Below are 16,941 nucleotides of genomic sequence, written 5' to 3'. Positions count from 1 at the left end.
ATATATATAAAGAGAGAGAGAAAAATTGTTGTTTATTACGCTTCACAGAGGACAGGGATTTTTAGAACGAAAAACCCGATACTGGTATGCTGTTAGAATTCTTAATGTAATAGCAATACAATTTCCAAACAATTGACATATGGATAAATGCATGTTATCCTGCAGAAGGAAATGATAAGTCAGTACTGACTTTATATAAGGTGGCATGGATTTTCATAGTTTGGCTCTAGAAAGCAAAACCCTTTTTATAAAATTTTGAATTTAGTTTAGGTAAATATTACTTGTTGTTTGGGATGGATCCTAATTAATACATATGTACATTTTTAACAAAATTAAAGTTACATTTAAGATAATCGGGAGCCATATCACGTATGAATTTATAGTCTATTAAACTCTTTTGAAACTTAGTTCTCTGCTTAAATGAAAGTCACTTTAGGGCATGCTTACAAACATATACGGGTATACAGACAATATATACATGAACATGAAGACATTCAGACGAATACGTGACTCAAAGTAACGAGCCATCGCCATATTTCAACTTTCTCATATTTCACGTAGATCAAATGATATGTCTATCAACCAGAATCTGGTACGCAACAGATAAACTTTGACATTTAAAATCGGTCAGAATATGATATACGAACTGAACAAATATATCGCCTATGAGGACAACCCATGCCAGCGTGAACATCTGTTGGAGGGACATGTCACCGGAAAGTGAAACATTCAAAATGACATCGTTTCTGCCACTTTTGGCCCTATTCGGAGCAGGTTGGTATGGTCATGAACATTTACTATGTTTTTCATTTTAGTGAAAAACGTTGGGTTTCTGTAATTTGTGTCTCTTCATTATATCGAGAGACATATTGATAGATAGATAGTAAACATTGTTGTTTATAACGTTGAACAGGGGACAATGATTTCTTAAACCTAAAAATCCACATCGGTATGTTCTCTGCCAGAACTCGTATGTAACAGTAATACAATTTACAGGTAGCATACATATGTATAAACACATGTGATAATGAAAAAGGAAATGATAAGCCAGTAGACTTTGATATCCTATGAAAGTATCGATATACGTGGACATGTACCAGCCGGTGAATCATAAAAATCACTTTTATGTGAAATCGTCTTTTTTCAATAGCTCATTTGCTTCCTTGTGATCACTATTTTCACAAACAACATTCTCGTGGTACAGCAAATGGACATTTAAATTCTTGACATCACAAGTGCTACTACGTCATGATCAGAATGAACGTGATTGATGAAATCAACATCCTCGTTACCAGATCAAAGGATTCGTCACGCACCATAGCATAATGAACGTCAGAATCAGCATGACTGTCACTAGTAATGACATTTGTTTGCTCACTAAACCCTACTTTAACAAAGAAGTTATTAACTTAACGGGGCCCCGAGTGGCCGAGTGGTCTACAGCGCTCTCCATTACGGATCACTGCCATCTCACCACTGTCTGCGTGGGTTCGAGTCTAGGATTCGGCCAATGTGGGTATGTGAGAAAGCTTGCCAGTAGCTTCTCGTGGGTCGGTGGTTCTTCCCGGGGTTTTTCCGGGTTCTTCCTCCACCATTAATACTGGCAGCCATGCGCAGCCTATCATGTGCTGAAAAATGGCTTTAAACCCCACAATTCTGTTTTTAAAAACCTAATCTGTGGAAACATCACGCCATGCATTATAAATCATAACAACTGCAGAGAGTGCATTCATTACACGCTCAATTTCTTTTGTCAAGCTTCGCAAAATTAGAGCACTTCAATGATTTGAGTTTTAATGTTTTATTTGTAGCTTTGTGTCTAACGAGATTTGTTTTTCTTTTCTGAACGTTGAATGTTCAGTAATTTTCACAAAAGTCAGGATTATACATGAATACAAGAGAGGTTACTTCAAGCTGCACTCAATTAGTTAACATTAAGGTATAGAACCTAGCTAAAAGATATTTCTAAATTACTTAGTAAAATAAGTACAAAATACAAAATGTATTTTCATGCCTTAATTACATGGAACCAGCACCCAGTAGTTCTAAATTACCGATTATGAATGAGGCATGATTAACATGGCTTTGTTATATGTTGTCTTTTTTACGCCTTTGTTATTAATGATTACAAATTATGTGTAATTATCAGGTTTTCATTGCCAGGATACTTTGTTGGTTCACCTATGTTATTGATGCGCCAGGCATTGTTTATCTGACTTGGGCTCCTCTGGTGATATAAATGTATATTTTATCTAATTTTCCCAGTTGAACCACATAAATCAAACGGTATAACCAGTTATACGTATTAACGAAGGAACGCTATGACCATAACTTTGGAAAACATCGTAATTAGGAATTCGGCCAGGGAAATTAAATTTAAAATGTTCTAACAGAGAAAACGATGTATCCAAGAACACAATCACAATCTTTACCGTATTTTAATCATTTAACAGTGGAAGAACATAGATAATACTAATATATAAAAATAATCAAATGACAGCAAAGGCATATATGAACAAACTGGATACTATTAAGTAGCCAATATTAGACATCTTAAATTATTTATCGCTTTATCATCTCTTTATCTCTCACTAACGTCTTAGTATGTATACACGACATCGATGAAATGATGTGAATACACCGATCTAGATACAGACCTGGCTCAGATAATGGTGCTTGCAGATTTACGTTACATGTGGAAGTGAAATCGAATCCATGTCGACAACATGGTTCCTGCTTTCAAACACAAACTCTCTCTCTCTCTCTCTCTCTCTCTCTCACACACACACACACTATATATATATATATATATATATATATATATATATATATATATATATATATATATATATATATATATGCAATAAATTGACAACGAACAGTGCGAAAAAAATAATATCTAGCTAGCCTGAGCGCTTTCGACCCTTTAAAGAGTCTTTTTCAAAGGCAAATACTCAACATAGACAAGACAAAACAAATAAAACAGAAACACGGTTATGTTTGCGAAACTTTACATGGCTGTTTCTACAGGGATTCAACCGTTTAACTCTATTATGTGTCAACTAGCTTATTTCAGCTTGTTGCTGATACTGGAAAATATTTGTATTGGCCTAGAAATTGATGTCCTATAACGACATCTAATACTTTATGTAACTTTATGTAAGCGCAGATTATATCCCGGATATTTCATTGTTATAGTAGTCATAGGCTAGTAATCTTATTTAGAGAATTATTTAAAAGAAAATGGGTGGGCTGCAAAAGATAATTTTAATTGTGCATGGTTATCTTTTTCTACGACTTTAATGTTTTCAGGTAGTGTTTATACATTTCAAAAAACAAATTTATTTTATTTGTAATACTGTAGTCACTAATATAAACAATTTGTCAGAACATCCTGTGAATATTAAATGAAAGACACAAACAAGCATGGGCCTAAATGATAGGAATTTAACAATTGATCAATTCACAATCTAAATTATACAGAAAGTGCAAGTAAAGTATCCCCATGTTCACAAAATCTATTTGTTTTTGAGTGTTTTTATTTCTAGTGCTTTGACACAATTTATGAACAAAATGTTAAAAAGGTATGTTAATCGCATTCGTAAGGTCCAATTAACTGACGCATACATGTTGCTTTGAAGCACTCTTATCCAATTATCATTATTTCTTATCAAGGTGGGGGTTGGGAGTTGCGTCCTATTTTTGTATTTCACGAGTGGTGTTTGTTTTGAAAAATCTAGAATATATAGACTATATGTAGAAAGTTTTACGAATAATTTTATTAAAGTGGTGTTTATAAATGTATTAGTCAAGGATTAAGGAAGAAATATGTATTTAGTGTTTAAAAACCTTATTAAGATATCATAAATGTATAGTGTTTTGTAATTATGCCATAGAAGCTTTGTTATGTGTCATTTTCAAATTTCTAAACATTATTTTCGTTTTGGTCACAATGCAACATACCAGCTATTTGAACGTAATAATTATGATTACAGATATGTGACATTGCATGGTAGGCACGAACATGACTTATGGTGGAAGAGGCCTTTGGGCAAAACAACCTGTTCTCATTTACGTGCCGGTAGCTTCAATACATATGGAGCGATTTATTAATGGAAACCAGTCTGGTTTTTCTGTTCTTGCTAACATTGGAATAATGATTTCAATCCCTTTGAAAATAGTTTTCGTACACGTTGTTCAGCAACATTTTTCAGGCTCCTTTGTTTTCTTTATAAAACAATTGTTTGATCTAATAAAGCAGTGTCAGGTCAAACGCTTGTCTACCAGATGGGTCCTTTTTAAGAATTTGGAAGGAACTGTCCTGAACAAACTATGTAAGTGATATTTTAAAATTAATTTACAACTATAAACGTTATCCTTGAATAATTTAAATACGTATGTATTAGGATATAGTTTAATGTTATAACCATAATGCCACTCTAAAGGTCAAACTCCTTGTATGGTTTCATATTCCAGTGTAGGATATAATGATCTTTATACTACATGTATGACGTATCTTCAAATTGTTGAGGATAGTTACAGTGATTATCAGTGTATTGTATTCTAACCGACAGGTGTCTCTGGTGTGTGCGGTGCCTGCCAGCAAGGCTGGGTTCGTCACGACAATTCTTGTTACTTCTTTAGTCGTGATTCTGTATCCTGGGAAGATGCTAGCGTAAGTCAGGCAAAAAATATTACCTGAAATGTTGTGATGAAAAAATGACCTATAAAAAACACGAGAAAAGAAGAAAAATAAGAAAAATAAAGCAAGTTTTCCTTATAGTTGTAAAAAAAGACGAGAACAGGATTACAAATACGTACTTGGCACTATAAAAGATGTACATTGTTGAATTAATAAAGTAATGGTCAAATGTTACCGTGCATGTTTTTGAATGTGCAACCCTTCTAAACGTCAGTTACTTTCCAAAAAGAGACTATCCTTAGTGACCATTTATCCTTCTTCTCAATAAGTTGTCGAATACATTAATGAATTGTTGTTGATATTTTTATAGTATTAATGAGAAGTCATTGTTTGCAAGTCAACATGCCATGAAGTCATGGTCCGTAATCTTTCGCAGATTGTGGGTCCCATAATAAATGTGATATATAGGCAAAATTGATTCCATGAATAATTACATGACTTCAAGTCTCTTGAAAAAAATAATTGTTTTCATTATATGGCCAATAATATATGCATCATAACTATGTGGTGTTGATATTATATTGATAGCTTTCATAATTACTTTCCCTTAAATTAATGTCTTCCCTCTACAGCATCGTCCGCCATTTCTGAGGTTATCGTCCCAAACCAATTTGTAGGAGGAATTGATTCTATGGAAAAAGTACAGGTCTTCAAATAAGCCATGTTTGATGCAATTATTTTATAACTTTATAATCATATAAGCTTTATATTTGACGTGTAACATCACCGAAAATGACTTACTAACCCATGATCATATTAAAATGAACACTGATAATTTAACCTCTGCTTCTTTCAGACATTTTGCAGTCTAATTAGTAAAAATGCCAATGGATACCTTGTGGAAATAGATGATAATGATGAAGAGGCATTTGTCGAGAACCAAACAAAGTTACATAATGGTGAATATACAACTACCTTCTAGTGATTTTTCATGCTCATTACTTTCAGCGTTGTCCCTTGTAAGAAGTGTCATAGATATTCAGCTACTTTTGCAGTGCACGTGATGTCTCAAAAGTGCGCCATGCTATCCGGATAATGAGACTTCCTTTAAATGTTCAAACACACAATTTTAAGTTGACTGTCTCTTAAGAAATCAACATTTAGTTTATATAAATTACTTTCTTTCTTGACTGCGAAGTTTTGCTTTACAATATAGCTGGCATTCACGCATTTGCAATTATTTTGTGGAAAAAAAAAACGATAAATACAAATAGCAGTGTGTTGTGATTAATGCCGAATCACAAAGAAGTACTGCCTCATAACGTGGTTTTATTTACTTTAAGTGCCCTCATGTTGACGCTATACCTTGCTTTACTGGATAATAGTGTCACACCAGCAAGTATATGTGGTATTATTTATCAAACAACAGCTGGGTTTAAGAAATATTTCACCTACTAGTGAGATAAAGACGCCAGAAATATTTTTCTATGAAGATGGAAGTGGAGGAAAGCCTACATTAGCAGAATTACATACTTGGGCCGTGAAAGATATCAATATTTTATTATACAGTTTATACTGACATACTGAAATATATCAGTGAGGGCAAATATATATCACCACAGTGGCAATATATTTAGACCTAGGTTTTTCTCTCTCGTTCTCTTAGCTCTCTCTCTCTCTCTCTCTCCTAGTACATATTAGGATTCACAGCCAAAAATGCCTAAAAACAAATCTCAAACAGCAGAAGCTGGCTTCAAGTATTAACATTTTTATAATTAGTTCTCCACATTAATTATTCAAATTGTCAATGACTGAACTTACATGGCCTGTTACTGTTTGATATTCTGTGTTACACATACAGTATTGTATATATGTTACACTCCATGATAAAAACGCTACACATTTTTAGGGGGAGAAAATCTTGATTAAATACTGAAATAAAATTATTTATACAGCGATATTAAGTTTCATCAAAATTATAATCGTGTCTGAAAACGATGGAGAATTCACGTATTGATGAGTGTTGTTTGCAAACCCAAATTAGGTGACAATCGTCGGTTACTTAAAAGCCTGCTTCAGTGCAGAAATAAACAACAAAGGCAACCAAAATCCTTAGACTCCCATTCATTAAAATCTGTGGTTTACCAATGTTAATGCTTTTACCTTTATCTGATGCATAGTATCAATTCGTGCAAGAAGTGTATTAAAGAAAAAATAATACACAAATCTCTTCATTTACGTATGAAAACAGCTTTTAATTTGATTGAATATACAGTTTGAAGTACTGTATGTATAAAATAAATTTGTAACAAATCACTGTCCTAAACTTATTGTCCAATGCTGAACTTCTTGTTATCGATATCACAATGCAGCCGTTTTTTGCCTTTAGCAATAAGTAATAAAAATATTTTAGGGTTTTGTTTAGTAGCTATAAGGAAATAATTCTCTCGTGAAGTGGAAACGTTGTGTTCTCACTCACAGATTCGTTAAAATACAATATTTTCACTACACTTGTGAAATATTTCTTTATATCTATTCAAGAAAACGTATACATTCTTTGATTATGATGGGGTTCAAACAAAGTAGATGCGTTTCAGAAGCTGAAAATTTCAGCGTTTCCCCCAATCCTTTATACGCTTCATCTAATTGTATGAATCACATAAAAATATCTGCATAAACTAACTTCTCTGAAGATTGAAATCTCAGGTTCAAACATTGTAGTGAGAGTAACTCAGATACAAGCATATACCGGCAAGTTCTTCTGTTTTGTCATATATTTACCTTTTTGCGAAAAGAGTTATGATAAGAAAAAGCAGTACTAACAAAGATAAAGGTATCGTAAAGCAGTGGAAAATTAATCGATAAGTCTTCATTGTAAAATGTGGCTCATATTCTTCCATTTTAAAACATGCTTGATGACAAGCCAATCCAAATCGTTGTCGTAGAAAAACAAAATTGCAAATCCTTATTTAAGAAAACTTCATATGTTGGCAGACCAATCCATATTTCCAAAAATGTACCGGACTGACCCTCTTTACTTATTTTAATAATTAGTGTATAAATATTTTATTTCATCAACATTAAAGAACGCTAATTCTTATGTGTCAACCTTCAACAGAAAAGGACATTTAAAATTAATAATTCCAGTATTTTCAACACAAACACAGGACTGGGACTGTTGATACAAAATAGAAAAGTGCATGCAGACACACATATATTGCTGCAATGGTATCGCCATGCGATACGAGTATTATGGAAATGTAAGAATAACTCGAGGTGTCAAACTTTCTCCTTAAATAGCAAATACTGATGAATAGACGACAAATGTCTCCGCGAGAAAAACATGTAAACAAACCCTATGAACGGCAGAGATGGGTAGGGAGGGATAGGTGGGGGGAGTAATGAGGAGTACGTCACTGTCATTCACTGGTAAAGATAGTCTAGCAGTGGTATTCCAAAAACTTAAATAAATGGCATGACGCCTGACTTTTATGTTCCTAAAACTGTTAAATAGCTCTACAAAATAAATCCGAACAGAAACTAGCATTGTATCCCCGCAAAACTCGAAGAAAATGAAGCTGGGATGTGTGTGGGGTGTGAGATTGCTTTTAACGGATTATTGGTTATATTATGCTGACGAAATGGGAGCTAAACGCCTTTCTCAAGTACACACCGAGGCAGCTGACCCGATCTGGCATGGAGGATGGGTCTCGAGCCCGCTAAAGTTGGAATACGATCCCGACGCCATATAAATTTGAGCTTCCGGGGCGCCCTTTAAAAATTAGAATACGATGTTAGACTTGATAATATATGTATACAGAGTCTTAATCTTCCATGCTGAAAAGTACCGGCATTAGAAATGCTTTTCTGTGTATAATTGATAAAAATTTAAACATATCAAAAGGTTATCCAATTAGTGTTATATTCCGTACACAAATCTGAGAATAATCTACTAAGAAAAGTCAATCGAAGACACAATGCAAACAAGCGGTCATTTGACAAGGCATTTTAGATATTGACAATAATATTTTTATGGAGGTGGTACCATCCCCTTCCCCAGCAACAACAAGCAGGCTGCGGTGCAGTCACAAAAAAGTGGCACATGCACAATTAAGCGCACGCCACTATAATTAAACTCAACAACAACAACGCTGCAGGAGCCTGTTGTAATACAGATATTTAGTATGAAGTATCTTCAAAAATAATCAAGATAATTTAAGACATTAGGTTGAATATAAAACTCGTCCGCATCCATCAACAGTCGAACCACTAATGTGAATGGTCATAACTGGCAGCCTACCCTCCTTGGCTGTGATTGGTGAAATCATGATGAGATGGGTCCTATTAGATAACATTATAGTAACGACGTGAGCAAGACCTATATAAGTTTTACTGAGTGATTCAAGGGAGTGTGTGGTAAGGGAGTTAAGTTACCTGAGAAAAGAGGGATGAATCACATGTATTTATTTCAATTCAAACCACTAAATAGCTAGGTCTTTCAAGGTGTTATAACCATTCCCACAATAACCATCTAATTCATTCTTCGATGTCATACCTTTCAGCCGATGCATGGATCGGAGCCACTGATTTAGTATATGAGGGTGAATTCATCTGGATGAAGAGCAAAACTCCGGTAAGAACCGCGCGCTGGGGTGATGGGGAACCGAATAATGCAGGGACAAATGAGGACTGTGTTCTGATGTGGCTTGTTGGGAAATGGAACGATGCACCTTGCTCTACGACTATACGATACATTTGCGAGGAAAATTATATAATCATATAATACATGTCTTAAATATTGAAAGCTGTGTAATAAGGTAAAACATTGTAAAAGGAGAACATTGGTACTATTTAAATATTTCATTCACATTGTGTAAAACGTTACCCTCGTGTATGATTCTCTCTATCAATCTCTCCATCCAACCATAACTTTGCATTCGAGTTGTCCTTTATCGTAAAAATGAAGCCTATTGACCCAATGGTGAAAAAGTAAAGGATGAAAGTTATTATTACTCACAATTATTTGGGCACAATAATTTGACTTTGAGGTTAGATACATACATACATACATACATACATACATACATACATACATACATACATACATACATACATACATACATACATGCATGCATGCATGCATGCATGCATGCATACATACATAAATACATACATACATACATATGTTCTTTTCAAGGCTGAGTAGTTGTTATTGGGGCTGGACGGTGTTCAAGTAAACATTCACAGTTTCGCCCATAGTAGGACTCAAAGTCACTTCAGCTTAATGGACTCGTGCTGTTCCGATGAAGTTAAAAACTCACAAACAATGAACCAAGTTCAGTATGAAACGCATGAGTTCATCTTTTGACCATTTTGGCCAAAGTCAGGCTAAACCTTTTCATCCGCTTATATTTCCAACATTGCTAAGAGAAAACATTTCAATCTGAGACACTCCACTAATTATATCGAACATTATTTAAAGCCTAGTAAGTTTGGATAACGTAAATTTGCAAGCAATTTGTACAGTTTAGGCTCGCCATGAAGGCTTTATCCGACTGTTTGACCCAAATCAGAGGAGCGGCGTTGGTTCATTCGTTTGTATGACGGATTCGCCAGGTTGGAGACCTACCATTGGATGAGCCCAGGTTGCCTCAGTGGTGCATCGTAAGGTACATCACTCCAATATCGTCGGCACTATCTATTAAATGTGTAAAATAACAAAATATAGCAAATAGCTCAAGTCGGTATGTTCGATAGTTTGTATAGCTGGCACTGAATGGAACATAAATAATTTGACTGAGGCGCAAACCCTGCCATTATTTTGATGGCAGTCATCAGTTGTAAGATCTTCAAAAGGACTTAGATGCTTTAAAACTCTGTTATCAAGAAAGGACATTTTCTTCATATCCTCTTGATCAATTCACTGATTAAGTAAAATTTGTTTTTTAAATCATCAAATAAAGTTGGGAATGGCACAGTAGAGATCCGAGTCCTTCAATAGCGTAGACAAAATGGCCCTCGTAAAGAAAACCTTATTCAATAGCCCACTTCGTCACATAAAGGCATCCATACTGGACAACCCACCAGCGTGTTTTCTGACTACCACTACTACTACTACTACTACTGATTTCGAACTTGCATCAACATCATGTATATGGTATAAATTTTGAGACAAATTATTAAGACCAGTGGAAGTTTGTTCAAATCACTCGGGTGGGTCATCACAACATTCTTCTAATTTGTATGTCTATTCGGCGAATATCATGCATTGCACGTGCTGCACATTGATTACGCTAATAATGGCCGTGTATATGCGACAAACTTTAGTTTTGATCAATATTGTGACCAATTACAAATCAAACACGTACTACTCACAAGTGATGCTATAAATTTATTTTTCTTTGCTTTTTTAGTTTATTGGGCATATTTGTTTATAATTCTTCAGGCAATTTCTTCTTACCGTATTGTTTAATTTTTCGTCTCATATTGTGACGCAACATTGCATGATTTTGGCAAATCAAAAGGCCTATATCCACGCATAGCCTTAGAACAATTGGTCAAAACCCGCATAATAGTATTTTGACGTTTGTGTGTATCTGATCATTTCATTGTTTTTCAAAGACGGCTTTGTTTCGTGGCCTAATGATATGTTTTATTGACAGAAAAGGATACAACCAGATGATAGAAGTTTTAATCCAAATCAGCTAGAAGCTGGACCTTTACGCAGCATTAATTATATTTAAACTCAGTAGTTTAGGTTTAAAATATAATAAGACTTCGTTTTTATTGTCAATATATTACGTAACATTTCAAAGTGAGTCAGTCATAAAATACGCCATCAAATATGGAGCTGCTCTTCATGATTTGGGTCAATATCAAGGGGAGATAACTGATGTCGCAGGTCGACTGCTGCATATCATCAGAATCGACTAATGAAAGAAACCTGTTTGCCTTTGGTTGCGTATCAGGTTATTGGTGGAAAGGCTCCCAATAATTCATGCAACATACTATATCGGCCTCAGTTTCGTTACCTCACGGGGTTTGCCTGTCTGTCTTTACATTTGGACTGGGGTCTGATTCTAGCATCCTGGCATCAAAGGGAAAAATCTTTTAGTCGATCTGAACGGAAATAAAAGAGATAACAGAGTTTATAGCCTAGAGACTGTTAAAAGACAGATAAATCATCTGCGCGGTGAAGTTGTTAAACACAAGAAAATATCGCGTTCTGAACATGCAACAGAGATAGAAATAATCAAACAAAACGTTTTTGACTCAGTCGTCAAATCTGAGAACATACATAGACCACTTCTATATTTTGTTTTGATGCAATGGCAAAAGAAACAAATTTTATTCGCCTATTCGTGACTGCTGGATTTCATTCTGCTTTCTTGAAACAGCATACAATCTGTTGTTTGCAGTATGAGTTTCTTTTTTTTGGTTGATTTTCTTGGTTGACCTTAAATTACAGTAACCTCTCCAAAGACATCTATCACTTACATATCTTCTGCTTTATTTATGAAATATCCATTAGCCAATGTCTTGTCTCCATCAGGAACTTTATAGTGCTTGTCATCTTATTCAGATAGGACCATTTTATTTAGTGCTATCTTATTCAAAAGATGGAGATCAGACCAGAATATGTTCATGTTCTCATATTGTTTTGCATCAGATTGCGCTGCCACATACTCATCAACGCTCCTGTCAATACCTTGAGCGCGTTTGACATCTGCCGTAAGATGTGCATCTTAGTTCCGAGGTTGATGATTTCTTCTTTGTCTACCATATACTCCTCTTCGAATTTGACTGTATGCTTTGGTGCTAACGTAATAGAACTTGCTACGTGGACTATCGTCATCGCGAGTACAACCAGAATAAATCAAATTTGTCCTTCACTGCAGTCATCTATTCATACGCATCCTCAGTTATGCTTTCATAACATGGCTAGTCTATGTCAGTAACCAGCAGTGTGGCTTTATTGCCATGTTTCGCTTTGATAACATTTTAATGGAAGTCATGCATCAGCTACATGGACAGCTCAAAAACAAAGAAGCCTACATAAATCGGCTGATTAAATGTCGGATGTGTTTTCCTTCGGTGGACAACAACTCCGTTCTCATAAAATATCTTAGAGAAACAAAAGCTGGTTCGGTCACAAGTTTGTCACGCCGTTTCACACCATTAACAAGCTCTACATTAACTCATTTTCTGAAATTTCCCTTAGTCTTGCCAAAAAGAGTTATTCATGAGCTTATAGAAATCGAGTTCAAGATTAATTTTCTCAGCGGATCTCTTTTCGTGCTAAAATCAATGCAAGGGTTCTGCCAAGCTGTCTGAATTTTGCAACTCTGTATATTCTAATTAGTGTTACACCTATATCCAAGAACAGCCACAGATTTATGAGGTGAATAACATGGCGTTCTTTACTAGCAAAAATGGAATTAACTTTGGAATTTAAACATTTTGCAAGCCATGTTATTCCTTAAGCCCTTTTGTATCTAAACTTATGTATGCAATCTAATAAGGATCAACTTCTAAAATGTAGGCAGTGTAGTTACTATGTAATTATTATTCGATTTAGTGCAATCAATGCAAAACCACCTACCGGCAACTTTTGAAACATATAGCCCAGCCATAGAAACTTTTGTTATCAAGATACGTGGCATACGCAGGTTCCTGCGATTCATCATATCCAGGCGAATATCTGTTGTTGGCTACGGAATGATGACGATTGGTTACAGAAAGTCCCTAACCGTATCCATGTTTTGTATTAGCTATGCATGTCGACATCAGTCAGCAGCTTCACCCTGTCCTGTGTCAGTTTAAGCCCAGTAGCCCATTCCAAACCAGGGCAATAGAAATACCAAGCGGGGTCCAAGTTGTAATATGTCATACACAGTTCGCGCACATTTTCAAAACCGTTTATGAGCACATGATTATCCATACCCATATCCATATGGGTAAATATCCATACGTCATGATATTCACCCATATGTGTGCAGCCAGATTTGTTCCAGATGTTGTTAGCATGGCCGTAGCCTGCATCAGAAATGTCTGTTTCTTGTGGAAGACTTTTTTGCGACAGATTAGTTTCATTAAATTATTCTTACGAGGACATGTAGCCATATGGTTATATTTATTTCCGCTTAACAAGACTAAGTTTGTCACGACCACTTGCAGCGCCACAAAATTATTATGTCGTGTGTCTGAATATTGCTGTATGTTTGAAACGTTTTCGAACAATTCGCTCACAAACTGTTCCTATAACATTTTCCACAAGATTTTCTTTCTTGGTAAACGTTCTGCTACTTATACAGTATCCTCTGTAAACTAGAAGCAACAAGACAAATTCCTTTCCTTTCTATGCCATGCAATATACCAGTCAGTCTGCAAAATGCTACCATGATCGTTTTGCGCTCAATTCGTCTTGGTTTCATTATATAATCAGATTACATAATTTTATTTTGTCTACACAAATTCAGATGAGATGTTATTTAAGTTGACATTTTCCCGAAATTTTGTCGACATTATCTGTAGTATAATAAATTAGTTGTGAAGGCTTAATTTGACTGTTATCTGAGATCCTGGTGGTGGATTAGAAGTCTTTGTACTCTTGCAGCGTTTGATGACAAGATTAATAAATATGTAACATGGGGAAATTGTATTGGCCAATGATGTATAAATGTGGAAACAATAAATCTACTTCATGGCCGCACGAGGACTGCTAAGAAAAAATTCAAAACATCTTTGAAAGTTGATGACAGATAAATTAGGCGCTGAGTTGTCGACTGTTTTGAGGCTTATTATGTTATTGCTAAATATAACTACACACACATAGATCATGCCGATGAGCTTCAAGCCGCTTGGTACGAGTCTATGCTCTTAAAATAAGTAACATGAAAGAGCGAACAGCAACAAGCTTTGTAAAGTTCATCAAATAATTTATTTCTCTAGATTACAAAGTGACAATGAAAAAGAACTTACAGTTTTGCGATTTAAATCCCAAAATAATCAAGATTTACAGACGCAAGTCCTAATAATTTAAAGTCCTGAATAACATTTAGATAAAGTCCAAACAAATTCCGAAGCTGAAGGTGTTGATATGTCTGTTTTAGCTTGTAAAAATGTTGATGAGTCAAAGTTCTTTCGGTTGAATAACAGTAATGTAATTCCGGATTTGAATTCACAATAAATTCCAGTGAATGTCTCTCTCCAAGAATTTTATCAGAGAACTTTTGTATTTCCAGAGCAAATAATCACTTGAATTGTTAAAGCTGCGTGAACGACGAAGTGTAGAGATTGTGTATGAAAATACAGCGGTTCCAGTAATATGTGTAAACCCGGGTTTACACACGTCTCGAAAGAACCGGCAACTGAGACAGTTCAAATTGACATATTTTTCTTCATGAAACATAAAAAATTATCATAAATGCACATTTTTGGCAAGTGAAGACTTGAATCGGGTCCCCATTTGACTTTTAAGTCCCCATTTGTTGGTGAGTATTCAACAGCTGGTCTTCACTTGGCAGCAGTTACACACACACACACACACACACACACACAAGAGACGGAGAGAGAGAGAGAGAGAGAGAGAGAGAGAGAGAGAGAGAGAGAGACAGAGAGAGAGAGAGAGAGAGGGAGAGAGAGAGAGAGATAGGGATCTATGTAATAGTGCGCATATCACAGTAACATAAATAAATTAATATAAATAAATGTACATTTATTTTTTCCCTTGGAACAACATGGTATTTTCGTTTATGGCAGTAATGGCAACCCAGCCACCGAAAAAATATCAGTGACTCAACAGATGACAGTTAAAGAAAGTTTTAAAAAAAAAAAAAATCAATAATACTTGCCTGGAGAATCCGGTCACTGATCCCGGTACCTCTCGAATGCTAAGCGAGCGCTCTACCATTTGAGTTAATCCCCAAATCTTTTCAACAAGCTCAATGCGTCATCACCAAGACAGCAACGGTATCCGTGAAACGAAACATGATGATATTCGCTATAATCTTCGAAAAGTATCGGCGATGCAACAGTTCCAAGTTTAAAATTACAAAGTTTAGAAAATAATGTTTAAAAATGTGGAGAATCCAGGTATCGATCCCGGTACCTCTCGCATGCTAAGCGAGCGCTCTACTATGTGAGCTAATTCCCCGACGTATTGAAACAAACAAAAGGTATCATCACCAAGACAACAACTTTATCCGTGTAAACGAAACAAGCTGCTTACCATAATCTTCAAAGCTACCTTCCCAGTTCCACAAAAGAACGCGCTCTCATCCTCATACGAGAGAGAGAGAGAGAGAGAGAGAGAGAGAGAGAGAGAGAGAGAGAGAGAGAGAGAGAGAGAGAGAGAATACTGGAATAGCTACTGGAAATTTGATTTCGAATGCGAAATGAAGAAAACACAACAACAACAAAACATTCGACAAATTTGATTACCGATCTCTCTTTCTAGAAGTCCAGATTTGACAGCAAAATATATTTGTAAATCTTTCCTTTACAGACAGCATTAGAAAAATTTCGATGTGTAAAAATATTAACGCAAAATATAAATTGCGAACTTGTAACAGAAGACTTGAAAGAGAACCAGTCAGCAGATGTATGGTATGCATTCCAACATGCAAAGCAAGCGCTTTACCGGGTCAGCTAATTGCCTGATTCCTATTTATAGCATAATAAATGCATCATCACCGAGACGGCACATGTCAATACTCAAGTTAATTCATATAAACAAGTTTGGAGTTAATGAACTATCTTTAAAAGATAGCTATTTTATTATCTCACATCAGAATTGTAAAAATAATAATTTTAATAATGTTATATTTTTACATATGCGTGAGTAGTGAAAGGGGCCACCCTAGCGACAATGGGAATTAGCATTACAGAGACCCCTGGGCCACTCTAGCGACAATGGAAATTTAACATGGAGAAAAATCGTGGGCCACTCTAGCGACAAGGGGAATTAACATGGGGAATAGAGTTTGGGCTTGTCTAGCGACAAGGGAAATTTAACATGGGATTTTTTTGTTTGTTTGTTTGTTTGTTTGTTTGTTTGTTTGTTTTTTTAAAAAAAAATTTTTTAAAAAAGGGGTAGGCAATTCAAAGACTATCTCTTTTCGAGAAATATGGCTGGCCCTGAAAAGGGCCTTTGGGTTTTCTTCTTCTAATTTCTTCTTTTCCTCCACCAACTTCTTATTTTATCTCCAACACTCTTTCTCTTCTTTTTTTTCTCCTTCTCTTCCTCCTCTTCTTCTTTCTTCCTCTTCTCATTTTCCTCTTCTTTTTCAATTTTTTCG

At 35.4% G+C, this 16,941-nt stretch overlaps 1 protein-coding gene across 1 annotated transcript; it reads left to right on the top strand.

The window, feature by feature from the left end:
* The first annotated feature begins 658 nt into the window (after positions 1 to 658).
* Positions 659 to 9,466, top strand: LOC149782157 (perlucin-like protein). The gene is made up of 4 exons (XM_089934832.1): positions 659 to 774; positions 4,575 to 4,675; positions 5,499 to 5,601; positions 9,205 to 9,466. The coding sequence occupies exons 1-4, from the start codon at positions 666 to 668 to the stop codon at positions 9,423 to 9,425; spliced, it is 534 nt and encodes a 177-aa protein (XP_089790958.1). The 5' UTR covers positions 659 to 665; the 3' UTR covers positions 9,426 to 9,466.
* The last annotated feature ends 7,475 nt before the right edge of the window (positions 9,467 to 16,941 follow it).

Source organism: Sinohyriopsis cumingii, chromosome 15 (assembly GCF_028554795.1).
Source record: "Sinohyriopsis cumingii isolate HCF-2022 chromosome 15, ASM2855479v2, whole genome shotgun sequence".
Classification (NCBI taxonomy): domain Eukaryota; kingdom Metazoa; phylum Mollusca; class Bivalvia; order Unionida; family Unionidae; genus Sinohyriopsis; species Sinohyriopsis cumingii.
This window is presented reverse-complemented; position numbering and strand designations above follow the sequence as displayed.

Excerpts from the sequence above, each read along its gene's own strand:
- LOC149782157 (XM_089934832.1), top strand. The coding sequence starts at position 666 with ATGAGGACAACCCATGCCAGCGTGAACATCTGTTGGAGGGACATGTCA. Across the intron at positions 4,676-5,498 it reads TATCCTGGGAAGATGCTAGC|ACATTTTGCAGTCTAATTAG; the intron begins GTAAGTCAGGCA and ends TGCTTCTTTCAG. Across the intron at positions 5,602-9,204 it reads CCAAACAAAGTTACATAATG|CCGATGCATGGATCGGAGCC; the intron begins GTGAATATACAA and ends CATACCTTTCAG.